Raw genomic sequence first — 27,987 nt, forward strand, 5'->3', positions numbered from 1 at the left:
AAGAATGGCACCGCACACACGGAGAGCTGACACAACAAGATGACACAACAAAAAAGAAACACAGATTCCCGGTGCCGCTGATAAGGATAGAAGTGGTCACAGAAGAACACACAGCAAATGGACAGAGAGCAGACAAGTGGGGGGGGGGGGCGGGGAAGGAGAGAGAAATTTTTAAAAATCTCATCAACAGGTAAAAAGGCACCTCCAGTACTTTAAAATATTTACAGTATTCCCAATAGTTTAATTTTAAGGACTCTAAGAGTACATGTGGCTATTATGCATTTAACACTCTCTAAACAGTGAGAATAATAGACTAGTTTGTGGCACCGCTCCCATGTTATCCTTGTGATGGAGTAGGATGCTCAATTACACCTGTGCAATACTAGGGTAACAGCATATCCACCACAGTATAAAATCCAAATATCTAAAATAATGTAACTATCAAATTCTCCGGCAATGCATAATTTATAATTGAATTTATATATTCAGAAGCATTTGGAGTGTTCTTAAAATTATTTTAAAAATATAACGTATATTTCACATTAAATGAAAGCAATGAACTGAAAAATATACCCACAATAGTGGCTGAAGTTCAGTATGTGGTTTAACAAAAATTATTTCTCAAAACATCTATAATTTCTTACAGTATAATGGAGATGAGTTTTCCTCAGTCTTAACACAATCTGATGTTTTTCCTGCAGTATGATTAAAGAGAGGAGTACAAGAATGAAAGACACAGCTATATACAATAGCTGATTTTAAAGAGCTGTGGGGATATCAAGCAGATGTTCCTGAAATACTGGTACAGGAGAACAAAGTCCACACAACCTTTCCCTCTTTAACATTGGCGTTGATTTACTATTTATAGTAGTTTGCAAAAATACTTTATAAAAACTGAATGAGGTTCTGGTTCTAAGTTTAACTTAGTAACATACATACCTACCTCATCTACAGCCCTTAGCCACAGACTCGCAGGAATTCCTACAGAGAACATGGACAGTCTCCCCTGTGATGGCCCATCCCAGGGATTCCAAACTCTCCAGCTGCCCTGAACTCTGATCTCTTCCTCTCAGCTCAGCAAAACCACCATAATATGCTTAGACCCTAGTTCTCTGAACAGGGTTGGGAAATTGTCCTCAGATAGAGAGCTGGGCAACTGTGGGGCTTACCCTATGAATTTTCCTTCTCTTAAGGACCGAAGTTTTGGACTGCCCATTATCCATTGCTTGACAACAGCTGCATCATTAATTTTGTCCAGTTTCATAACTGTTTTTATAGGGAGGGCTAGTCTGATACCGGTTACTCACTCCATCATCACTAGAAGCAGAAGTGCCTCCTTAAGAAACTAAGAGTTAACATAATATCCTGTGTCTATTAAGCTTAGTTTAACCTGTCCTCCCAATATCAAGGTCCAACCTTTACTTGCCAGAGGTGTTTTCCATAGCAGTCAGATCAGTAATGCATATTTTATAATCTCTCTGGTTATGATTTTTTAAAATACCAGCAAGAATACAAAAGGAGTTGCTACAATTGATAAAGGCAATAGTACAAATTTTTTTTAAGTTTGCACAAAACAAGAAATTAATACTTTGCAATACCATGAAGGGATTGGTTCACTTTAATTTGTTAATTAGAAATAAATTAGGGAAGCGGATTTGGCTCAACTGATAGAGCGTCTGCCTACCATATAGGAGGTCCATGGTTCAAACCCAGGGCTTCCTGACCCGTGTGGAGCTGGCCCACGTGCAGTGCTGATGCACGCAAGGAGTGCCGTGCCACACAGGGTTGTCCCCCGTGTAGGAGAGCCCCATGCACAAGGAGTGCGTCCCTCAAGGAGAGCCGCCCCACGTGAAAAAAGCACAGCCTGCCCAGGAGTGGCACTGCACACATGGAGAGCTGATGCAGCAAGATGACACAACAAAAGAAGAGACACAGATTCCCAGTGCCACTGACAACAATGCAGGAGGACACAGAACACACAGTGAATGGACACAGAGAGCAGACAACGGGGGTGGGGTAGGGGGGTTAAGGGAGAGAAATAAATAAAAAATAAAATCTTTTTAAAAAAAAAGAAAGAAAGAAATTAGCAAGCAGGAGAATTGCATCCATCATCCATATGGGATCTAAGCCCCCTGATATAGAGGTGCAGTGGACACCACCATCACAGGGTCCACAGGATGGAGGAATAAAATATGAATTAGAGTGGACTTACTGATATTCTGCTATAGAACTATTGTGACTAGTAATGGAAGAAACTGTAGCACTGATGTGGAGAAAGTGGCCACAGTAGTTGCTGAGGGCAGGGAGAGGGAAGAAGAGATGAGATGTGGGGGCATTGGAGTTGTCCTAAATAATATTGCAGGGACAGATGCTGGACATTATATAGTCTGCCATAACCCACTGAATGGACTGGGGGAGAGTGTAAACTACAACGTAAACTAGTATCCATGTGGTGCAGCAGTGCTCCAAAATGTATTTACCAAATGCAGTGAATGTGCCACAATGATGAAAGAGGTTGTTGATGCGGAATGAGTGGGGTATGGGGAGTGTGGGATATATGGGAACCTTTTACATATATATATATTTTTATTTATCTTCCCTTCCCCCCCCCCCCGAGTTGTCTGCTCTCTGTGTCCATTTGCTGTGTGTTCTTCTGTGACTGCTTCTACCATTATCAGTGGCACTGGGAATCTATGTTTCTTTTTGTTGTGTCATCTTGTTGTGTCAGCTCTCTGTGTGTGCGGCACCATTCCTGGACAGGCTACACTTTCTTTCGCACTGGGCGGCTCTCCTTATGGGGGTGCACTCCTTGCGTGTGGGGCTCCCCTATGCAGGGACACCCCTGCGTGGCAGGGCACTCCTTGCGCGCATCAGCACTGCGCATGGGCCAGCTCCACATGGGTCAAGGAGGCCCGGGGTTTGAACTGTGGACCTCCCATGTGGTAGGCAGATGCCCTATCCATTGGGCCAAGTCTGCTTCCCTTATATTTTTTAATGTAACATTTTTTTGTGATCTATTTATCTTCAAAAAAATACAATAAAAAAAATGATGGGGGTGGGGGAGCGGGGAGTGGGGTATAGGGAACCTCTTATGTTTTTTAATGTAAAATTTTGTGTGATCTATTAACTTTAAAAAAAAGATAATTAAAAATTTTTAAATTTAATTTTAAAAAAAGAAAGAAATTAAATAAATTAAATTATGAAATTAATAAATTAAAATATGTAAAGCTCTCATGGCATGCATCATCAAAATCAGGTCTACTGATAAGAGACAACTACCCAACTCTTAACCAAAGCACTGATCCAAAGCATCAGAGCCAAGGAAAATATAAGTATTTTTTCCTCATTCTGGATATGTATGCCCAATTCTTTCTAACTCCAAAAACTGTGCTGATTTGTTCATTAACTAGAACAATCTCATACTTGAAGCCTTCAGGGGTAAGCCATTTGACATCTGTCTTGCACATGTGTAGTTCTAAGCTGCCCAAAACAAAGCAGTTTATTTATATCCTTCCACAGTATGCCTCAAAATTAATCAAACTATAAAATTTTCTATCTGGAAGGAACACAGCATTTCAAACAGACCCCTCTTTAAGAACTTAACACATTATAATAGTGGCTTTATTTTCTCATGTTACGAGCTGACCGCTTGAAGGCCTATGCTCATTTTATATCAGGTTTACCTGGGAAAGTACAGGAAGCATATATGACCATGCTGCTTGTTGAATGAATAATTCCATAATGGAAAACTCTAGTCCCTTCCCCACCATGAAGAAATTCCAATAAGTAATCCCAGTAAGTTATTGATAGTATTTAAAAATTTAAATAATGCTAAAGATATTTATTTTTCAAACTTGGGGATGCCCTCTAAGTTCCTCAGATGAAAAGCATATAAACTTTTGATTAGTGACCCTCTCTGAAGCCTCAGTCTCTACATTTGTAAAATGAGGATAATAATACTCGATAAAAACTGAGACTCAAATGAGATTATGAATATAAAATTCCTATTATAGTACAGACACAGACACTCAATAAATTAGTATCCTCATTTAATCATCATCAATATTATTAAACCACAGCCTAAATTTCACTACACAGCAGTCGTCAGCTTGACCTTGTCTTCTGAATAAAGGAACCCTCTCTGACTTGGTAAACCGTCCAGGGTTGCCTGTATTACTCTGTTCTCTGATCTTAAAGACTGGAAAGTAATAAGTCATGGTGGGATGGTCTAAACAACCTATTCAAAATCAAACATCTAAAAGGTGAAAGTCAAAGTAATAGAAAAGATATGAACAGTGATTAGTCAGTTAACAACTAATTCAAAGGACAACGGATAGTTAGTAATAAAGCATTGAAGCCCACAGCACAAGTGATTAGCGCCCTGCCACCTCCAAGCCGAATAAACCCCTCTGTCTTCCTCTGGAGAACGTTCTTCTCTTCCACTCACTTTCTTCCCTTCCCTTCCTTTCTCCATCTACCTCCTGACACTCTCTACTGATTCTCTGAGCCCTTCTCCTCTCTCTGTTTACCGATGGGAATACAGAAATAAAGCAAATCTTTAGTATGTACTCTACTTTTCAATAAAACAATGAGCACATGTTTTAAAGACAGACAATCAGGTCTCAAATTTCCAGTTGCAGTAAGTAGCTATGTGACCCTGGGTAAATTAATTAAACTAAGTGCTTCAGTTTGCTCAACTGGAAAATGGCTTCCTCACAGAGTTAACAAGAGCTTCTTCATGGAGTTATAGCCAGAACTGTAAAATGTTATAGTCAGAATATAAAAAATGTCTAGCACAATACCTGACACAAAATAGATGTTCCATAAAAGTTTATTTCCTTCCCTACTTCTCTAGGAAAATATTATTTGACCCTTGATTATATCCACAGGTCAGTAGCTCTTAACAAAAAGGAGGCCCCCATCCTTGCTCATATTTCCATCAGTATTACAGATACATAACAGATTCATCTTTATAGATACAGGCAAATTCCCCTAACTACAAAATATGGCACTACACTGATATAAACATTCCTTATTCTGGGTAGCTTCCTTGAGTTTAAAAATAAGGGGGAATAAGGTGAGGGCGTTGGGTTGGACTATCCATGGAACTGTGGGGAGGGCTGGAGGAAGGAGCAGGTGAACTCTGGGGATTTGTAGGTCTGTGGTTAAAACTACAATGGTGGGAATGTTCTTTCAGCAAATATGGCAGAGGAGGGTCACTGGTGCAGGGCACTGGGGTGGGCACAGGTGCAGCACAGGGCACACCTGGGGCAGGCTTCTATGGAATAGGAAAGTGTTATCTTGTCATAGTGTTATCTCAGTGGGTGGAGACCCACACAACAGACAAGAAAATATTAAACTCTCATCCTGGAGAGTCAAGCTGTGGTCTAAATTAGAGGGGCAAGAATCTCTCGAGAACATAGACAGTGCCTAATAAAAGAAAACAGACCAATGTCAAGCCCTCAATTTCACTGCATATAACTATGAACCTTATTCTTCAAAAATTGAAACTTAGTGGTTACCATAGGTTCTGAGGGGAGGGAGAGGGAAGAATAGAATAGATGAAACACAGGGCATTTTTAAGGCATTGGAATTGTTCTACATGATCCTGCAATGATGGATACAGGCTCATTTAAATTTTGTTAAAACCTATAAACATGTACAGTGCAAAATGTAAACCATTGACCATGGTTAACAGCAATGCTTCAATATTTGTACATTAATTGTAACGAATGTACCATACACATGTAAAATGTTATTAATAAGAGAGAGTGGGAGACGGGGAGGGGGTTCGGTATAGGGGAATCCCCTATATTTTCTACGTGACTTTTTCTGTAACCTAAAACTTCTTTGAAGATAAAGCAAAAAAAATAAGACACTGGGGAGCATATGGAGAAATTGTCACTGTACATAAATATAGATAACAGATCTTACAGTAATGAAAAACGTAATGAAAAAAAAATTTATTTTATTGCATTTTTTTGTATTTTATTGTTATTATTTTTAAATTTTATTTTATTTTTTTATCTTTATTTTGGGGGAGGTTTTGGATTGCAGAAGGGTTACAACTGTGGCAGGGGAGGGTCACTGATGTGGGGTATCAGTGATGGGGGAATGTGTAGGGAGGGGTACACCTGGGGCATGCCTCTATAGCATATGAGTATGTTCAAGTGGTCATAGGGCATTGTTTTGGTGGGTGGAGACCCACACAATAATCTAAAGAATATTGAGTTCCTATCCTGGGAAGTCCTGCTACATTCTCTAATAGAGTAGCAAGAATTCCCCAAGTACATAAGCAGTTCCTAGTGAAGGAAGACAGACCATTAGGCCAGGCTCTTGATATTGATGATTGTACTTATGAATGTTGTTCTTGTGATACTGAACCTGAATCAAGTATTATATATTGCCTAAGTGTTACCTCCTGAAAGCCTCCTTGTTCCTCAAATGTGGCCTCTCTCTAAGAAAAATTCAGCATATAAATGCACTACCTTCCCCCAACATGGGACATGATTCCTGGGGATGAGCCTCCCTGGCACTGAGGGATTATTACCAAGTGCCAACTAGCAATGCATCTGGAAAAAGATCTTGACCATAAGGGGGAAATATTAAATACAAATATGTTTTTATGGCTAAGAGATTTCAAAGTGACTTGGGAGGTCATTCCAGAGGTTACACTTATGCACGTCTCAAGAGGATCTCATTGACTGCCACAGTAAATAGTGCCTCAAACAGAAGGGCTCCTAGGGCTCTAGAGACATCTGGACACTATAGGCAGGACAGACAAGCTCAGGAATTTGGCAACCTGTCAATGGGCCTTACTTTGGAACATATGCTCCTCAATGTAACAGACTCACATTGCTCTTCTGTCTCTATTATTTGAACCTATAATTAGCACTATACTTGTTAAATATATGTCACAGAGTCTTAAATCTTTGGTCTGTTCATATGCCAGTGGAGCCCTGAATCTCAGCAGAGTTGCAACAACTACTCTCCAGTTCACTGGATTCACCCAGGACAACTAACAAAAGGATGATGATGGACACAATCCACCCCAAAAAGCAGAGAATATGTACATCTGCAAGCAAGACGGGCCCATCCATTTGCCCCATGGGATCTAAGCCCCTCTCAATCAGAAACAACATGGGCATCACTATCCCAAAATCTTAAAGATTGAGGAATGAACAAACATAACAGGGGAATGAAACTATGGACTAAAGTAGACTTTTATTCTAGCAATGGAAGAACTTATATCATTGATAAAAAGGCAGTGACCACCAGAGGTTCTGAGAAGAGGGAGCAGGAAGAATAGGTATAACATGGGGCATTTTTGGGACACTGGACTTGTCGTGCATGACAATGCAACGATAGATTCAGGCCATTAAACATTTTGTCAAAACCTATAAAACTGTATGGTGCAAAGTGTAAACTATAAAGTATAGACCATGGTTAGTAGCAGCGCTTCAATATGTGTTCACTGATTGTAACAAATATACCACACTAATGAAATATGTTGTTAATGGGGGAAGAGGGGGAGGGGGAAGGGGTATGGTATATGGGAATCCCCTATATTTTTGATGTAACATTTATTACATAAATGATAAATAAAAAATTGTTTAAATATAGGGGGAAAAGTCTGTGCAAAGAAATTTGAATAAACTCTTGAAACACAAAGTAATTAGAGATAAGCATACGCTAAGCATTTAGCAGGCACTTTAATGTTGCATAGGAAACAATAAATTAAAGATATAACACTATATTGGCTTGAAACTGCTCCACCAGTTTGGGCCATGAGGCAGATGAACTACCTCATAAGTATAGTCCCCGTGTTAGGGTCTCAGTACAACAGTGGTCCAGTCTGCCAGCTGCCTCTTCTAGTTCATTCTAACTCATTTTAACCTCCAACCTAGAGAGTTGACTCTGCTCTCAAGTGAAGTTCTACACTGGTATCCAGCAGATGTTTGCAAAAATAAAACTGCTTTAGGGACACACACTACTTGGAACAAGAACAAGCCAACCAATATTTCCTGCCCCAAGTTGGCTAGCCATTAGATAAAGGAACCAAAAGGAAAAATACTTAAAGTCGCTATATGATACTTTTGAGTTTCAGCCAAGATGACAGTGTCTAAAGGCAGGGGATGATAAGTGCTCTTCAACTACAAGCTGATAACCAAAAACCAGGGACAACATCAGGTTAATAGAAACCAAGTCAGAGGGGTTTCTGACAGCTGTGTGGAAGACATGATGTAACACATGGGACCAAATGCACAAAGAGAAGAAAGATATTAGGAGTTACTGGTTAGGGAAAAGAAAGTATTATTCTAATTAGGTGCAGGCTCAATACCAGCAACGTTTCCAAAAAGATTAAGTAGACACAGTTATTTTAGGGAAAACAAATCAAAGATGATATCAAATGAAAATTCAAGGAAAAGGCCAACATGAATGTTTTAAGGGCAGAAGTAAAACCAACTTCAACACCAAGGCCAAAAGCAATAAATGGCAAATGCGAGTGACACTCTCCTATAGTAATTTAAAAGATGAACAAAAGCATTCAAGAACTAGAAGTACTGTTATGACTTGAGTTTTTAATTAAAGGATAGCCCCATTTTCACTGACTTCATAAGAGGAATTGATATTTTCCCTGACATGCAGTTTTTAAAAAACATCAAAGTTCTCAGCCTGTAGTAACTGAAGTGGGACAGGCAATTTCTAAGCCTAAATCCCAGAAAGGTTCGGTTTATTCTTATTGCCCAACTCTGAAGAATATGAGAGCATTACAGCCACATGAAAAGCCAGAAAGAAGATCTGCAACAGGCTTTTCCTGGAGCAGGCTCGAGTGGCTATACTTACTGGAGTCCTCCCACTGGAGTAAGTGTAGTTTCCACGCAGAATAATACAGAAATCCCAGTACCAGAAATAGGCAGAGGGCTAGCAGCAGATTACGTACAAATACCAAGAGTCCCATCTTCACATGATTTGTGATTTCCTACATGACCTAAGAAAAAGAAAGTAAAAACAATTTAGGTCTTTAACAAAAAAGGCAATCATCTTATTGAGTTAGTAGCTAAAGATATTTAAAATATATGTATAGAGGGAATTCTCAAATGAAGAACAACCTAGAATTACGACTAAGTTCATGACATGACATCTTCCAGCCTACTCATTCCTATCTGAAGGAATAGCTCCACTGGTCACCCAGTTCTCCAACCAGAAATCAGTAGTCACCTGTGTACCTCCTTCTCCCTCATCCCCAACATCAAATCAAGTTCTGACAGTTCTAATCTCCTAAATAGATATCAAACCATATCCCCTTCCCACCATCACTACCCCTTCACTGCCTTCCCAGGAATGAGGTCTCCCACCTCTGAATTTGTAGCCCCCCCAATTCCATTTTCCACACAGCATTAGGAGTGATCTTTTAATAATGCAATTTTTTAAAAAATTTTTCCTTGCTGTGATGATTTGGAGCTATATGCATCTCAGAAAAAACATGTTCTTAAATTTAATCCAATCTTGCACATATGAACCCATTGTAAGCAGGACCTTTTTTTTTTCCTTATTTTTTATTTTTTGGTTTTTTTTTTGTAAGCAGAACGTTTTGATGAGGCTACTTCAGTTAAGGTGTGGCCCACTGTAATCCGGATGGGTCTTAAACCTATTAGTAGAGTCCTTTATAAGCAGAATGAAATTCAGATAGAAAGAGAGAAAACCCACAAAAGGAGAAGCAGAAGCTGAACATTAAGGGAACCTGGAAGAGAAGGGAGAGACCAGGAAGGCCGCAGTGTGCCATGTGACAACTGAGGAGCACAGATCACCAGCAGCCAGCCCCAGAACACCACCGTCTTGGGGAGAAAGCATTGTCTTTGTTTTTTGGGTTTTTTTTTAGGAGGTACCAGGGCTTGAACCTGGAACCTCATACATGTGAAGCACACGCTCAACCACTGAGCTACGCCTGTTCTAGCATTGTCTTGATGATGCCCTGATTTAGATTTTTTCTCAGCCTCAAAACTGTGAGCAAATAAATTCCCATTGTTTAAGCTAGACCACTGCAGGGTATTTGCTTGAGTGGCCCAGGAAAAAAAAACACCTGTTTAAACCCCTTTGTGTTCGTTTTCTACTGCTACTGTAACAAATTACCACAAATTTAGCAGCTTAAAACTCACAAATTTATCATCACAAAGTTCTGAAGGTCAGGAGTCTGGGGACAGCGTTGCACAGTTGGGCCCTCCGCTTAGAATTTCCCAAAGCCAAAACAAAAGTGTTGAGGTTTTCCTCTCTCGAGGCTCCGTGATGCGCTCCTTCCAAGCGCATTCAGGCTGTTGGCAGGATAGCTCCTTGCTGCTGTGGGACATCCCCTGCGTCCTATCAGATGGGGGCCAACTTTGCTCATAGAGGGCCCCACATCTTTCAGCCACGGTGAGTCAGGCCCCTCTCACTCTCAGGACCTACCTTCTCCTTCTGCCACATTCCTCTGCTTCCAGCCAAAGAAAGCTCCTTGCTCTTCAGAGCTTATGTGATTAGCCAGGCCCCCAGGACAATCTTCTTATTTTAAGGCCTGTTACCATAATTACATCGCCAAAGTCCCATTTGCCATGTAACGTAACAAATACACAGGTTCCAGGGATTAGGGCATGGACATCTTTGGGGGGCCATTCCATCTACCATACTCTTCATTAAATTCTCAATTCCTTTAGGATAAATTAACTTCTCCTTAAGGCCTAACATTCTCTTCTGACTGAGCCCCTTATTTACTCTTCAAACTCATGTTCAGCTTCTCCCAATCCTGATTGTGTCCATATGCTCTAGCCAGTCTTTTTTCTATTCAGTCAATGGGGCCTTGTTGTTCCTCTCCTCAAGACCTCTGACTGGAGTACATTCTCCACCCACACTGCTATTTTGCCTGCTGCACATTCTTGAATACTTAATTTAAATGTAACATAGAGGGAGGCAGATGTGGCTCAAGCAATTGAGCTCCCACCTACCACATGGGATGTCCTAGGTTCAGTTCCCAGTGCCTCCTAAAGAAGACAAACAAGACAGAGAGCTAGCATGGCAAGCTGATGCAACAAGATGACACAACAAGAGACACAAGGAGGAAAACATAATGAGAGATGCAACAAAGCAGGGAGCAAAGGTAGCTCAAGCAATTAGGTGCCTCCCTCCCACAGCAGAGGTTCCAGGTTCAGTTTCCAGTTCCTCCTAAAAAGAAGAGCAGCATGCAACAGACAAAACAAATGCAAACAAAGAGGGGGTGGGAAGAAAGGAAATAATTTTTTTTAAAAAGTAACATTCACCAAGAAGACTTTCCTGGATCATCACCTCTCCACCGCCACTCAGACGCTAGCCAAACAACAACATAAGAAAAAGAAATTATGTATGAATATTATAAATGAAGGGATAAAAGGTTATCATTTGAAGATTGTATAGTTGTTCAATTAGTAATGCCAAGAGAATCACCTGGAAAAAGAAGCATATTAGAATTTACAGAATTTTCAATAAAGTAGGTGTAGCAATTTGATATGGTTATGAATTCCAAAAATAGATATTGGACTGTATTTGTAATTGGGTCTGTACCTGGGCATGACTGAGTTATGATTAGGGCTTTGATTGGGCCAGGTCATTAGGGCATTGAGTCCATGCCCCTTGGTGGGTGGGGACTCACAGATAAAAGGTGTGGCAAAGGACAGAGCTGAGGGCTTTTGATGGTGGAGTTTTGATGTAGGAGTTTGATGCTGAAGCCTTAAGCTGGAGCCCCAGGAAGTAAGCTCACAGAGGAAAGAGAAGCCAGCCTCAGGAAGAAAGAAATCTTGAACCCAGAGAGAAGCAAGACCCTGGAAGGGAGGAACATAGGAAGCCTGAACCCTCACAGCCGTTGGCAGCCATCTTGCTCCAACATGTGAAAATAGCCTTTGGTGAGGGAAGTAACTTATGCTTTATGGCCTGGTATCTGTAAGCTCCTACCCCAAATAAACACCCTTTATAAAAACCAACCAATTTCTGGCATTTTGCATCAGCACCCCTTTGGCTGACTAATACAGTAGGTAATGATGATATTAATTTACAAAGATCAACCACTTCTTAAAAACAATACCAGCAAACACCAATTAGAAGATGTAAATGGAAAAAATCCCATTCATAATGCAACACCTAAAAATAAGAAGAAATGGGCAAGATATTTACTAAAGGACATAAAAGACAGGGAAAAACAAAGATATAACATGTTTCTAAATGAGATGATGCAATATTGGAAAGATGTCAATCCTCTTGAAATGTGAGTCATCCATAAATTCAGCATAATTACAATAAAAATCCATGATGTTTTTTTGAACTTGGCTCTAAGGTAATCTTGAAGAGCCAAGAAATTTTTTTTTAATGAAAAATAATGAGATGCCTTACCAGGTATCATAATCAACTCAAAGCTATAATTATTAAGACAGACGGATACTGGCACAGGAAAAGACAAATAGATAAATGGAACAGAATTGAGTCAAGAAATGAGCAATCTTTTTCTTTCTTTCTCTTTCTGTTTATATGTATGTGTATATGTAATACATATTTATATGAATTCTTTTAGTTTCTATATATAGCTCTGAATTAATTATATGTCATAAACCACCAGTATTGCCTCCATAATTTTTAAAATGAAAAATCATTTTAAAAAAGAATGTTTTATAGAAATGTTGAACACAGTTGGAGAACTTAGTATTACAAGTTTTACACTAATAAAACTAATTATAAAGATACAGAGGTCAAAATAGCAGGGGTTTTTTAATGTAACATTAAAAAAATAAATAAATAAATAATTTTTTTAAAAAATAGCATGGAACTCAGGAAGCAGTTGTGGCTCAACTGATAGAGCGTCTGCCTACCATATGGAGGGTCCAGGGTTCGATACCCTGTGGTAAACTGGCCCATATGGTAAACTGGCCCATGTTGCCGTGTACAAGGAGTACTGTGCCACACAGGGGTGTCCCCCACATAGGGGTGCCCCACGTGCAAGGAGTGTGGCCCTCTGCAAAAAAAGCACAGCCCACCCAGGAGTGGCACCACACACATGGAGAGCTGATGCAGCAAGATGATGCAACAAAAAAAGTGACATAGTTTCCCAGTGCCTCATGACAAGATGCAAGCAGACATAGAAGAACACACAGCGAATGGACACAGAGAGCAGACAACCCAAGGGTGGGAAGAGGAGAGAAATAAATAAAATAAATCTTAAAAAAAAAAAAAATAGCATGGGACTGGCACAAGGACATATATATAAAACAAGGGAATCGAATTGAGAGTTCAGAAATGGAACCTCTCATCTACAGCCAACTGATTGCTGATAAGGGTGACAAGTTGACTCAAAAACCCAAATATAGGGGGAACGGGTATAGCTCAGTGGTTAAGTGCCTGCTTCCCATATACGTGGTCCTGGGTTCAATCCCTGGCACCTCCTAAAACAACAACAACAAAAAACTAAATGTAAGAACCAGGACTATAACTCCTGGAAGAAAATAGAGGGAAGTTTCTTCAGGACCTTGTGTAAAACAATGGTTTCATAGACTTTATTATTATTATTATTATTATTATTTATTTCTCTCCTCTTCCCCCCCACCCCGGTTGTCTGTTCTCTGTGTCTATTTGTTGCGTCGTCTTCTTGGTCCACTTCTGTTGTTGTCAGTGGCACGGGAATCTGTGTTTCTTTTTGTTGCGTCATCTTGTTGTGTCAGTTCTCCTTGTGTGCGGCGCCATTCCTGGGCAGACTGCACTTTCTTTGGCGCTGGGCAGCTCTCCTTACAAGGTGCACTCCTTGAACATGGGGCTCCCCTACACGGGGGACACCCCTGCGTGGCAGGGCACTCCTTGCGCGCATCAGCACTGCGCATGGGCCAGCTCCACACGGGTCAAGGAGGCCCAGGGTTTGAACCGCGGACCTCCCATGTGGTAGATGGATGCCCTAACCACTGGGCCAAGTCCACCACCTCATAGACTTTATACCAAAGGCACAAGCATCAAAAGAAAGAGCAGGTGAATGGGACTTCATCATGAAAGTAAAAAGACCACCTACAGAATGGGAGAAAATATTTGGAAACCGCATATCCGATAAGGGTTTGATATCCAGACTATGTAAGGAACTTCTACAACTCAACAACAAAAAGACAACCAACTAAAAAATGGGCAAGGGATTTGACTAAACGTTCCTCCAAAGATATACAAATGGCCAATAAGCACATGAAAAGATACTCAACATCATTAATCATTAGGGAAATGCAAATCAAAATCACAATGAAATACCATTTCATACCCACTAGAATGGCTACTATTAAACTATAGTGGTGGGTATAAGGGGGTATGGGATTTTTCCTTTTGGAGTAACGAAAACATTTTAAAATTGACGAAGATGATGACAGCACAACTCTGTGATAAAAATGAGAGCCAATGAGTCTACACTCTGAATGGATTCTACAAAACATGGGGCTGTATAACACAGGGAATCCGGTGGTGGAAGATGGACTGTGGTTAACAGGACCAACAGGAGAGCATTCTCTCGTGAACTGTAACAAATGCATAATACTGATACAGGGTGTTAATAATCGGGTGTGTTGGGGGAAAATACACCAAATGTAAGAAATGGGCTATGGTTAGTATTTCATGGTTTGTAAAAAAAGTTTCACAACAATGCGAGGTGTTGTTGGTGGGGTGATGTATGGGAGCCCTGTAAGATGATACATGCATGTTTGTTTTTATAAGTTCACAACTTTTAGTATTCACTTATTGGTTATGTATGTTCATATATGAATGATATACTTCACTAAAATTTTATTTTTTAAAAATCTGAAATTAACAAGTGTTGGCAAGAATGTGGAGAAATAGGAACACTTATTCATTGTTGGTGGAAATGTAAAAGGTACAGCTGCTCTGGAAATCAGTTTGGCAGTTTCTCTGAAAGTTAAGTATAGAATTACCATATGATTCAGTAATCCTATTTCTAGGCACATGCTGAAAAGAACTGAAAGCAGAATTGACAGATATTTCACACTAATGTACTTAGCAGCACCATTTACAAGAGTCAAAAGATGGAAGCAACCCAAATGTCTATGAACAGAGGAATGGATAAGCAAAATGTGGTATATATATATACAATGGAATATTACTCAGTCATAAAAAGGAATGAAGTTCTGATAAATGAGACAACATGGCTGAACCTTGAAGACATCTGTTGAGTGAAATAAGCCAGACACAAAAGGACAAATATCATATAGTCTCACTGATGTGAAGTAATTAGAATATCAAATTCATAGAGTCAAAAATTAGAATGCAGGTTACCAGGGACTGGGGTGGGGATGGGGAATGGGGAGTTAATGCTTAATTGGTATAGGGTTTCTGTTTGGCATGATGCAAAAGTTTTGGTAATAGATAGTGGTGATGGTAGCACAACTTTGTGAGAGTAACATCGATGAATGATAGATCTGAATGTGGTTAAAAGGAGATATTTTAGGTTGTATATATGTACTACAATTTTTTAAAATATAGGACTGTACAAAACAGTGAACCCTAATGTACATATAACCTGGGCTATAATTAATAGTACAATTATAATAATATCCCTTCATCAATTGTAACAAAGTTACCATACTAAGGTGAGATGTTAATAGTGGAGGTAGGTATGTATGGGAATTCTGTATTTTCTGCATGATTTTTCTGTAAACCTACTTCTTTAATAAAAATAAATTTAAAAGTTATAAGAGTTTCCAAAAGGAAAAAAAGATATGTACATAAATGTTCATTGGCATCTCTGATCGTAAGAGGAAAATCCCAGAAACAATTCCAAAGTCCATCAGTAGGAACCCGATGGCACAGTCTAAGGAGTTAGGCTAAGAAAGTTTCAGCACAGGATGTTTTATGGCTGCGTGGGTACGTGACAGGGACCAAAGGGCAGTGAAGAAGCCAGGGACTAGCAACAGCAGGAAGCTATTAGCACCCTTCAGCCTGAAGGGCGAGGGCAGAAAGGGTGTCACTGGAGTCCAGCAAGAGCCAGGAGCCATGGCCACAGAGAAGCACAGCTGCTCCTACAGCCATGGCAAGGGGCGGTAGGGAGGATAATAAATACTCTGGCCTCTCTCAATACTCGCCCTCTGACCTCCTGTCAGTGCCTTGTATCAGCTGATCCCAGCTGGAAGCCAGAGGGCAGGGGAAGCCCAGATGCTGCTGCTCACAGAAGTCAGCTACCAGTGCATTGAGGGAAGAAGGTGGCTAAAGCTCTGTGAGGGCAGGTGAACTCCAAGTACAGAATATGATGTATCAGAAGGTATGAGGGGCACCTGCATGTTGTGACATGGAAAAATGTCTAGGATTTACTGCAGAGAGAAAAAAATCTAGTTAAAGAATAGCCTGCAGGAAAGCAGATGTGGCTCAAGCATTTGGACACATGCCTACCACATGGGAGGTGCCAGTTCAGTTTCCGGTGCCTACTAAAAAGAGACAAGGGAAGCAGATGTGGCTCAAGTGATAGGGCTTCCGCCTACCATATGGGAGGCCCTGGGTTCAAACTCTGGGGCCTCCTGGTGAAAAAGAAGAGAAAGCGTGCCTGCACGGCAAGCCAGTGCCTACGTGGTGAGCCAGTGCCCACGTGGCAAGCTGAGTGCCCGTGTGATGAGAGTGCCCATGCGGTGAGCCACTGCTCACGCAAGTGAGTCATGCAGCAAGATGATGAGGCAACAAAACAGAGACAAAGGGGACAGAGTAGTTAAAGTGCAGCAGAGACCAGGAACTGAGACGGTGCAGTTGACAGGGAACCTCTCTCCACATCAGAGGTCCCCAGGATCGAATCCCAGTGAATCCTAGAGGAGAAAAACTGAGAAGACCAAAAAAAAAAAAAAAAGAGAGAAATAGAGATGATCGCACAGCGAATGGATACAGACAGCAAAAGCGGTGGGGGGAGGGAAAGGGAAGAGGGGAAAATAAAATAAATGAATACATAAATCTTAAAAAAAAAGAAGAAGAAGAAGAGCAGAAGGCAAGCTCACAGCAAGCCCAAACAGGTGGGGGAGGCGGAGGTGGGGTCAGGGGAGAGGGAGGGGGAGAGATAAATAAATAAATTTTAAAAAACAACAGCCTGCATATAGAAGGCCCAATACTGGTAACAACAGACAAGGATATTAGTAACATCTAGAATTAATATGAAGTTCTAAGTAAATAAATAAAAGAATATACATCAAACTCTTGACAATAATTATCTCAGGAAAGTGGATTTGGAGTGGTGTCTTTCATAGTCTATTTACTCATACACATATTTAAATTTTAATTTTTATATTTAGCCAAAAATAATTGTACAAAGTTTTCAAAGTGAAATAGAAATCAAATACCTGCATTTCCTGCAGCACAAAGGGCTATGTATCCTGGCCAACACTCCCACTGAAAAAACTAAAATTTCAGGTATAAGCAGCCTTCCCAGGTTCTTGGGAAGCTTTTGCTTTCATTTTATGATAGAGGGGGCAGAAGCGCTGACATGGGCCCTTCCCCCTTCTGTCCGTCCTGGCTGCACATGAGATGTGTGAACTGCTGCAGTCACACAGCGGCAATTCAGGGCTCTGGCAGTCACAGGAGACACACCAGCCAACAGCTTCACACTTTCAGTCACAGATACACGAGCAAGAAGGATGAACTAATCGCCTATTTTATTTCCTTTTCATTAAGGAAAGCAATCTTCAGATGAAGACAACAGAACAAACACTCCAAAGAGGAAACAGATTTCCAAAAGTAACTGGCATACAAAGGAATAAGTCAGAGTTTAAAGTAAGCCAAGAGGCTTCTCCCAGTGACCTGCCGCTGGTCCCAGCAGCGGGGTGGCGGGAAGGACAGCGGGGCTGCGGGAAGGGCAGCGGCCCGCAGGGGGCTTCGCGGAGGCTCTGCACTGCGCGGCCCGCAGCTCGGCCCACGAGCCCAGGAGAAAGGGCAGCTCGGCCAAAGCGGGGAAACAGGCGCCGGGAGGACGTCGGCCAGGCTGTCCGCTAAACCTGCCCCTGCCAGAGGAGCGAAGTGGAAAAAAAGTAGCAGGAAAGGATAAACCTTTAGACAAAAAAGAGCAACTAAAAGGAAAATGGGAAGCAAAGGGAAAACAAGCCAAGTGGCTAGCCAAGAAACTAACGATTTACCTGAAGAAAATGGAGAAACTAAACATAAGGATAGTCTAGACTCTGATAAAGCAGGAGAGAAAGAAACCAAGTCTGGGTAATATCTTATACCATGTCTTACCAGTGGTCTCTGTTTCTCCCTTCTTGTACAACCCACAGGAATATTCATATCAGCTACTTTGTAAATGCAAGCTTTTTAGTAGCTCTAGAAGAAACATTTTAAGATTTGAATCTCACCTCATTCCATCCTCCCCCAACGGCCCCCTCATCTGTCTGCTCACCTTCTTTAGGAGGCACCCAGAACCAAACCTGGGACCTCCTATGTGGGAGGCCGGTGCCCAACTGCTTGAGCCATATCACTTCCCCCCATTCAGTGTAAATACATTTTTTTTTAAAAGAGGGGAAATAATTTGCTGGTTGTTTATTTTTTGGTACAACCAGAAAATAGTGGGGTATTAAATTAGGGGAGGCTTTGCCCGTCTTGGATGTCAACTTAACATTCCATGGGGTGAGGGTGGCAGTTTTTATACCCTATAGTTCAACACATAGTAAATGGTGATTTGGAGTTACAGTCATGCACTTAATATGTGTTGAACATTTTACATTACTTTCATTCCCATGTTTTTTTAGTAGACTTGTTTCTTAAAACCACTTCCTGATCTTGGCTTACCCTGTCAGATCTCTGTAACACCCTTGGTTGTGGTCACCCAGTGTTGTAATAACTTTGCTGTGTGCTGAGAAAGATTGGAAATGTGAGTGTGTAGTGTATATGATATTAAATTGTGAATTAGTGGGACTTAAAGTGCAACAGCTTTCCAACATTTGAAGATACTGGTACTTGATATTCTCTTAAAGAAAACATGCCTCCAAACTTTAAGCTGGAAAGTCACTGGATTAACTTTAGAAAAACGACTACATAGTGTTTTAGGTTTTTGGCACATACATTAAGAATTGTGTATAAATTGTTCATAATGTCTGTGCTGATCTTCAAAACAATCAATAAAATTTCAAATATGAAAAAAATAAAAAATAAGCCAAGACTCCAAGGTAAGGAGGAGAACAACATCCCAAGTTTCTGAAAGAGATAAAATTTCAAACTTGCTGCTAGAACAAAAATTTGACAACACAGTCTGGTGTTGAAGCTGTGGGAAAACAAAAACAAAAACAGGCAGTTGCCTACAGGGCCCCTGGTTGGGGGGAGGGGGGGAGACAGGTAGGAGGATTTGGCAATATCTAACAAAATTTTTTAACCTTTAACCCAATAATCTCACTTCTAAGAAACTGTGCCAAAGATACACTAGAACAATTTAGCATCAAGATAAAGACAATAAAAACAGATATAACCCTTGAAACAAGAACCGAACAAATAAGAGAATGCTCTGCCTTAGAGTGAGTCGCCAACTGATGGTTATAGAAGGAATAATGTACTTAGAAAATAACCATTTAGCTAAGAAACATAAAACATCATTAACAGGTAAAAATTTAATGAGAAATGACGTATTAGAAAGTCTTGAAGTGTCTCCCCCCAAAATACTTATTCATTAAGGAGGGGAAAGAGTAGCTTCACAATAGAGAAATCTGGCGGCCACCACCCTAAGCTAGTGGAAGGATACATGGGAGTTCTCTGTAATGCTTTTCCAACTCTTTTTGTAAGTCTGAAATTATTTCAAAATGGCAAGTTAAAAAAGAAAAATATTAAACTCAATGTCCAAATAAATGAGAGGTTACAGCAGCCACATAAAATGCTGTTTATGAAGAAATTTTAATGATGTGAGGAAATGTTTACAATATAGTATTGATTTTTAAAATTAAGATACAAGTATCATATACTCAACTCTTTTTAAAAAACAGGGAAAGATTAGAATAAAACATTAAAATGCTAATAATGATTAATACTGAGAATTTTCCGGCTTTGGGAGTATGGTAGACCCCACTGTTCTGCCACAAAGAAAGTAACCAGATAAAGAATTGCAGATGGGAAAGCGGATGTGGCTCAAGCAGTTGGGCCCCTGCTTCCCACATGGAGGTTCTAGGTTCAGTTTCCGGTGCCTCTTAAAAAGCACACATAAAACCAACTCAGGGGAGCCAATGTGGCTCAGTGGTTGAGCAGTGGCTTCCCACATACAAGGTCCTAGGTTCAATTCCCGGCCCCCGGTACCTCAAAAAAAAAAAACCTGTAGATGCTCACAGTATGTATGTTCAGCATGTAGAAGTATAGTAATCTGTATGCATCTCCTCCTCAGATATTCATCTTATCTCAGAGAAGGAAGTGTCTCTCTACTGAACAAAGTGAGTGCCAGGGATTATACAAGGGACAGAGGATACCAAGACAGTAAGACACAGACCCTACCCTAAAAGAGCTTGACTTCTCAGTTCCCATTCATTCTTCAATTCATCTTGATCTGATCTGGCTTTTGACCCCTATCACTCACCAAGTTCACCAATGACCTCTTAAATGCCAAATCTAATGTGTACTTTACAGTCCTTCCTTGACTTGAACTTTATACAGCACCTGAAACTGTGAAAGGCGGTGTAGCATGGTGGTGAGAGCACAGCGAAAAGCCTGAAGTTCATGAACTAAGTGAACCTGGGCAAATTACTTAACCTCTCTGTGACTCAGTTTCCTAAATATATAAAAAAGGGGCAATAACAAGACCTGCCTCCTGGGATGATTGGGAGGATTAAATTAGTTAAAATATAGAAAGCATTTAGAACATGCCTGCTCATAGTATTTGCAATTCTTATTATTCCTACTTCTTGAAACTCTCTGTTGCTTTTCAGATAATTTATTGGCTGTGTTCACTGTACCCTTAAGGTTGGGTGTTCCCAGGGCTCTCTCCTAAGCCCTTTTATCTTCCAAATCCAAACACTCTGTCTAGGCAATGGCATGTCATGCATGCATAAGCATTTATATGTAACGGATGACTCCCAAATGAGATAATATATGTAAAGCAGCCAATGATGATAGTTAAAATATTTAACCACCAGTGTAGCATGAGCACTAACTTACCAGAATGGATGGCTTTAAGCAACTAGCATATCAATGGATACCAGCTGAATATCAGCCTTGCAACTGCCTAGTAAACATCTTTATATCAATGTTCTTTGGGAACCTCACACTCAGCAGATTCAGAGCTGAATTACTCATCTTTTGCATATGTTCTTCCCCTGCCTTCTTCGCCTAGCTAACTCCAACTCATCTTCTCAGACTCTGTTCAATATTGCCTCCTTCAAGAAGCTGTCCTTAATCACAGTCTTACAGGATCAGACACATAGGCAAATTCAGAACACCTCCGACTGTGTCCTGTAACAGCCCATGCTTACCTCTAGCATAGCACTTATAAAATATGTTGTCTGTTTTTCTGCCTCTGCAAATGATTAGCATATAATTCAAAAGAAGCATCTACAACTTAAGTCTGTGAATTTCCAGCATTTAACAACATAACACCTAGCACACAGTACCACTCAAGAAGTATTTGTTGAAAAGATTAAATAAATTGATTTATTTCTAATTCTGTGCCCTAACAATTAATGTAATCTGCACAAATTCCAAAAAGTAACATATACTAAAGATATAATCAGTGTGTATGTGTGTGTGTGTAAGAATTTTAACACATAACAATTTTATAGGGAGAGAGAAGCTCAGGGTACCAACTCAGGCTTTCGTTTTGTCATTCTACCAATATCCCCACCGCAATCTCATCCACTTGTGTTTTCATTTACCATCATGATGCTGACTGCCCCAAATGTTATATCTTCAGCCTACATATCTTCTGAGTTCCATAAACATTTATGTAGCTTCCCACTCTATATTCCTATCTAGATGTTTCGCAGATGCCTCAGACTTCCCCTATAAATCTTTCTCCAAGGTTCACAATCTCAATAAAAGGCCTGGGAGGCATCCTTGACATTGCCCTCTTCCTCATTCTCACCTTCGACATAGAACCCATCATCAAATCCTATCGATTTTATCCCTTAAATACTAGCTGAATCCCTCCACCCCTCTATCTTCACTGCCACCACCTATTCCAAGTGACTACAACCTGGACTACTGCAGCCGCTTCCTGATAAGCCTCCGATAGCCATTCTAGCCCCTGTCTGAGTAATCCTCTATACAGCAGGCAACAGGATCTGCCCACCCCACCTCCCGCATCTCTTGCCACCTAGCACCACCAAACTTCTTTCATTCAGTGATTGGAACTTAACTGCGCTCCCTCCCAGTGTCAGGCTGAAACCTTCCTGACCCCATCGTTTCATGTAGCCAACTCCTACTCATCCTTTAAGTCACTTCTTAAAGGTTAATTCCACATTTAGGTTAGGTGTCCCTGTCATGAGCTCCATAGCACTTGTATATCACCTTCCTATTACATAGTGCACTTATAATCTCATACACATTTAAAGTTATTTGCTTAACATTTATATTCTGGCTATTCAGGCCAGGGAATGCATCTTTCACCCACCATTTTATCCCTAGTCAGTCTCCAAAACTATGTTTCCATCCCAATCAAGAACATGGAGTGAAAAATTTCAGGGTTCCATTCCCCCACAGGAGCTTTGAATAACCAGCAAAAATTGGCAGAAACATCTTTCTCAAAAACTCCAAAAACAGTCCAAAGATGGCAGTAACAGGGCAAATGACTAATCAAGAAGAAGGCTACTCACGAGCAGTAGGATCTCATGGCACTCTGGCTGGCCCCTTCCCCACCCCTCACTAGCTCAGCGTGGAGCCAGTCAGCACTCTCAGTGTGGGTCCCTGGTCCCAGTTCTGGAGAGAGCAGGGGAGCCCTTGTGCACAAGCTAGGAGCATGTAGGGCTGCCCTTATCTGTCTGATGTCCTGGAATTTGCCCTGTGTGTAAAAGGCAGCTCACAAAACTCTCCTACAGAATGCTGTGGGAGAACAAACAAGTTGTGCTTCTTGGAGCAAGGGACTGCTGGCTGTAGGACATACAGTGCAGTGCCTGGACCATGAGAAAACCGTTTCCTAGATATAGCAGTTTGAGATTATCTATGAATTCCATAAAGAGAGATGATGTTTGTAAACTTGTCTGTTCCTCTGGGCATGGATACCCTTTGACTGGTTCAAATTCAAAGGCTTTATGTTTAGTTGATTAAATCATGGTTAGGGCTTTGATTCGCCCACATCATTAGGAGCAAGCAGGGTTCAGTCCCCGCCCCTGTGGTGGGCTATATAAACGGTAACTCAATCAAGAAGACAGAAGTACACACACAAGAAAAGAGGAAGGGACACACAAGAAAGAGACACAGAAGATCCTGCAGCCCCGGGAAGAGAGATGAGCCATTCACCTGATAACTTACAGCTGACCTTGTGAAAAGCCCAGAGCAGCTAAGCCTGGAAAGAAACGAGCCCTCCAGCCTACAGCTGAGATCAGGAGGAGCTGGGACCACAGAGCCTTGACTGAGAGAGAGGAAGGCTGAACCCCTGCACACATCACCTGCCATCTTGCTTCAATACATGGCAACGGACTTTGGGTGAGGAAGTACCTCTTATGGTACTTTGAGTTGGACTCTTTAGGGCCTTGTAACTGTAAGCTTTTACCCCAAATAAATACCTTTCATAAAAGCCAACAGATTTCTAGTACCTTGCATCAGCACCCCTTTTGGCTGACTAATACACTAGAGAAGAGGGAATATTCATATCTGTGTGAATGGAGGAACTATTAGGACCAACATGCATGCCCAAGATAGGATGCAAATGAAGAAAGTGTGAGGGAGGCACCTTCGCTTTAGCCTGGAGCTATTCTCTAAACTCACAGTACAGATGAACTCTGAAGGACAGCATTCTCACAGGTCAGTCTGCAAAGACTGAGAAAGGTGCTTTCCTTCCTTTCTTCTTCCCTCTCTCCCTTTCTCCTGGCATTCAAGGGAGGTTCTGTCATAACACTAGCTGGATACAAACCTAAGGAATGCCTCAAAGTCTAAATCCCAGCAACTATGTATTAAAATATCAAAATGTCCAGGTTTCAACATAAGATCACAAAACATACAAAGAAACAGGAAGTGGTAACGCAGGCAAAGGAGATTAAAGCACTAGAAACCATCAGTGAGGTTTCTCTCTCAAAGAGTCAGACCAAGGACATTCCAAAGACTTAAAAATGGTTCTAAATATGCTCAAAGAGCTAAAGGAATATATGGACAAAGAACTAAAGGAAATCAGAAAAGTGAAAGATGAACACAAAAAGAGTATCAATAGATAAGTAGAGGGAAGCAGATGTGGCTCAAGCAATTGGGCTCCTATCATACAGGAGGTCCAGGGTTCGATACCCAGCGCCTCCTGTGAAGGCAAGCTGGTCCGTGTGGTGAGCTGGCCCACACAAAGTACTGCCCCACACAGGAGTGCTGCCCCGCACAGGAGTGCTGGCCCATGTGGAGAGCTGGCGCAGCAAGATGACACAGCAAAAAGAGACACAGAGGAGAGACAATAAGAGACACAGAAGATCAGGGAACTGAGGTGGTACAAGAGAATGATCGTCTCTCTTCCACTCCAGAAGGTCTCAGGATCGGTTCCCAGAGCCACCTAATGAGAATACAAGCAGACACAGAAGAACACACACTGAATGGACAGAGAACAGACAACTGGGGGGGGGGGGGGGGATGGCTGGGAGGGTGATAAATAAATAAATAAATCTTTAAAGAAAATAGACAAGTGGAAATTATGAAAAGGAACCAAACAGAGCTGAAGATCACAGTAAGAGAAATTTAAAATTCCCTAGAGGCGTTCAACAGGACATTGTAGCTGGGGAGTTAATGCAAAATGAGTGCAGTTTCTGTTTGGGATGAAGGGAAAGTTCAGGTAATGGATGATGGTGAGGGTACTGCAACACTTTGAATGTGATTAATCTCACTGAATGGTGTGCTTGGGAGGGGTTGGGATGGGAAAATTTATATTGTATGTATGTTTCCACAAGCCAGTGAGAAAGAGAGAGAGAAAGGGAGAGAGAGAGGAAAAAAAAAAAGAGATAATGACAATTAAATGCAGTAACGTGATATTGATGGGACATATTAATGGAAGAGAAAAAGCTCAAAAGGACTTATGAAAAAATTGGAATATATACCCTAAGCTTTAAATCAATGTTAAATTTCTTGAACTTGATAACTGTACTTAAGGCGATTATAGAAATGAATATACTTGTCCACAGGAAATGCACATGAAAGTAGTATGTGTTCAAGGAGCATGATGTGTATAACCTGCTCTCAAATGTTCAGAAGATAGATATATAGATACATACATACATAGATAGTATAATGATACAGCAAAGGTGGCAAAATGTTACAGTTGGTGGATCTGGGGTAGGGTGAATACATTGGAGTTCTCTGTATTTTTCCAACTGTGCTGTAAGTTGGGTATTATTTCAAAATAAAAAATATAAAAATCCACAAACTATCTGTTCATTCACTGAATATTCAGTCAGTTACAGTATGCTTGGAAAAAGTACATAAGGTCCATAAAACTATATTAATTTGTCATAAAGAGAAAATTATAAAAAATCTGAACTCACTGACACAAATAACACCAAACTCTTGACACTCGTAAAACACCCGATGGCATGGCTATTTTCTGAACTCCACCTGGCAACAGCTTTTAGATTCTTCTGAAATATCAGAATTTTGCTGATCTTCAAATCTGAATCATAACGGATATGACCTCAATTATGACAAACTGTGCAGAGCAAAAACCACAAAGTATTTCCTGAATATGTATCCTGTGAATATTTTTGAGGCAAGCTAATTAGAAGTTATGTACTATTTATTACTCAGTTTCCCAAACCAGTAGCTGAAAAGCTCATCAGTTTCCCTGAATGCACCTCTCCCATTCAGACTTTATGCCTGGCCAGGTAGATGTAAGCAGTAAATTAACATGCAATTATTAAATTATTCTGTGCAGAATAATTGTGTACTTTCTCACTGCAAGTCACTGTGAGGGATAAAATAATTAATATTGCCAATACTCATATAGCACTTACTGTGGACCAGCCACAATTCTAAGAGTTTTGTGTGATTTAACTCACTGAATCTTCTCAACAATCCTACAATTTTATCGTTCCCAATTTTTAAAAAAGAAACTGCAGCACAGAGAGGTTAAAGTATCCTGTCCCTGATCACAGAGCCAGGAAGTGGCAGAGCCAGATTCCAATCCTGATGGCCTGGCTTCAGTCACATACTATATCACCTCTCTAAATAATGATAAAAGTTAAATCAGACCCAAATGCTGCCCTTCAGGGCTTCACACGCCAATAAAGGATATTGGAAATGTACCTAAACAGATATAAGGCAAAGAAAATAGAATTAAGTTTCAAAGACAGATTAAACAAAAGAAAAAAAAAAGCTGTAGGAAGGGACTTCCAGTTTTACCCTTGTGAGTTAGGATTTCTCTGCCCCTTCTGTTGTCAATTACCTAAAAATAATGAGAACAAGAAATAGAAAAGGAAACTCCATCTTCATGAAATTTATAAAACATCTGTTATAACTGTGTGTGTGTGGATGTGTGTATGAAAAATGGCAGCCAACTGAAGTAAAATTCAACAAGGTTAAGAAAAGACACCAAGTCTAGAGTCATGGTGCTAAATCTCAGATGTTGCTAGCAGAAAAAAAAGTTACCCAAGGCGGGTGGCACACTCTAAGAATCAAACCAGCAACTCTTCATTTGGAATGATAAGATCAGGGTATACGGGCCAGCTACAAAAGCTTCCCTATATCCTTTTTTTTTTTTTTTTTGGTTCTCTTCTTTTTTATGTTTTTTTATTTTTAAAGAGGCTTTAGATTACATAAATGTTACATAAAAAATTTAAGCAGGGGAAAAATAAGGTAAATCTTAAAAAAAAAAAAATTGGGGATTCCCATATGCGGAGGAGAACCTTTAACACATCTGGGAGGATCTCTGTCAGGTTCTCCCATACTTGCTGCCTCTCACCAGGCTTCACTGGAAGACACAGAAACTGTCTGCTGGTGTGGAGCCTGGCCCTGGTCCCACCGCACACCACCACCCTGAAATTCCCTGGCCAGGAAGAAATGTCTCATCTTACAGGTGACCAACAGTCAAGAAGGATCGGCTCAAAATTACTGCAAGAAAAGTGGAAGAAAGGAGCGGGTAGGGTGGGGCAAGCGAGGGGAAGCACAGCTGATGAAGAACACACAACAGAAAAAAAACTGTCACAGAACAAAAAGCACTAACAAGGTTCTCTCCAGCCACCCCCACCCCCAAATGGCTTTGTAAAATGAAAGGTAAGGCCAGATATTAAAGGGAGAGCTCAGGGAAGAAATGGTATGACAGGGAAATTTTTAAAATAAAATGAAATTAGCAGAACTCAGGAAAAATAAACAAAGAAAAATAACACCATCACAAAAATGAAAGCCTGAATGGAAGAGAAGAGAGAGGAAATTGCTGAAAATAGTGAAGGACCATGAAGGCCATGACTGAGGAAACCTGAGTAGGTGAAATGAAAACTAAAAATCCAAAACAATCACCACCAACACCACCACCATATATATAGCAATGAAAGTCACAGAAGATGCAGCATAAGCATAACTGGTGTGTGGAGACAAGAACTAACTAAATGGAACAGAAAAGAAATGTTCTAAATGAATAATTAAAGACAGCCGGGCTGAGAGCAAGTTGGCCCAAAGATGTAGCTCCCTGGCTGCTCTGAGCCACACTAGCAAAGGGGGCAAGGATAAACGGAAAATCTCCAAAGGCGTTAAGAAACTAAGGGTAGGCTGAGATCCCATTTACCCACTGTTCCAGTTTCCTAGGCTGCTCAAGCAAATACCATGAAATAGGTCGGGTTAAACAATGGAATTTATTAGCTCATGGTTTGAGGCATAATCAAGGTGATGTTTTCTTCCTGAAGACTG

The 27,987-nt window shown here is 40.7% G+C and overlaps 1 protein-coding gene across 6 annotated transcripts in view; it reads right to left on the reverse strand.

The window, feature by feature from the left end:
* The window catches only part of ST3GAL3 (ST3 beta-galactoside alpha-2,3-sialyltransferase 3), a 319,352-nt gene that overhangs the window by 266,745 nt on the left and 24,620 nt on the right, over positions 1-27,987 (reverse strand). For 5 of the 6 annotated variants that reach the window (XM_058303745.2, XM_058303747.2, XM_058303746.2 and 2 more), the window contains exon 2: positions 8,848-8,992. In XM_058303745.2, the coding sequence (XP_058159728.1) occupies positions 8,848-8,962 (115 nt within the window). In that variant the 5' untranslated portion in view covers positions 8,963-8,992. Of the gene's footprint in view, positions 1-8,847; positions 8,993-25,634; positions 25,655-27,987 lie in introns of those variants that run through there. The other variant, XM_071217500.1, reaches the window with a different exon arrangement.

This window comes from Dasypus novemcinctus, chromosome 9 (genome assembly GCF_030445035.2).
Source record: "Dasypus novemcinctus isolate mDasNov1 chromosome 9, mDasNov1.1.hap2, whole genome shotgun sequence".
NCBI lineage: Eukaryota > Metazoa > Chordata > Mammalia > Cingulata > Dasypodidae > Dasypus > Dasypus novemcinctus.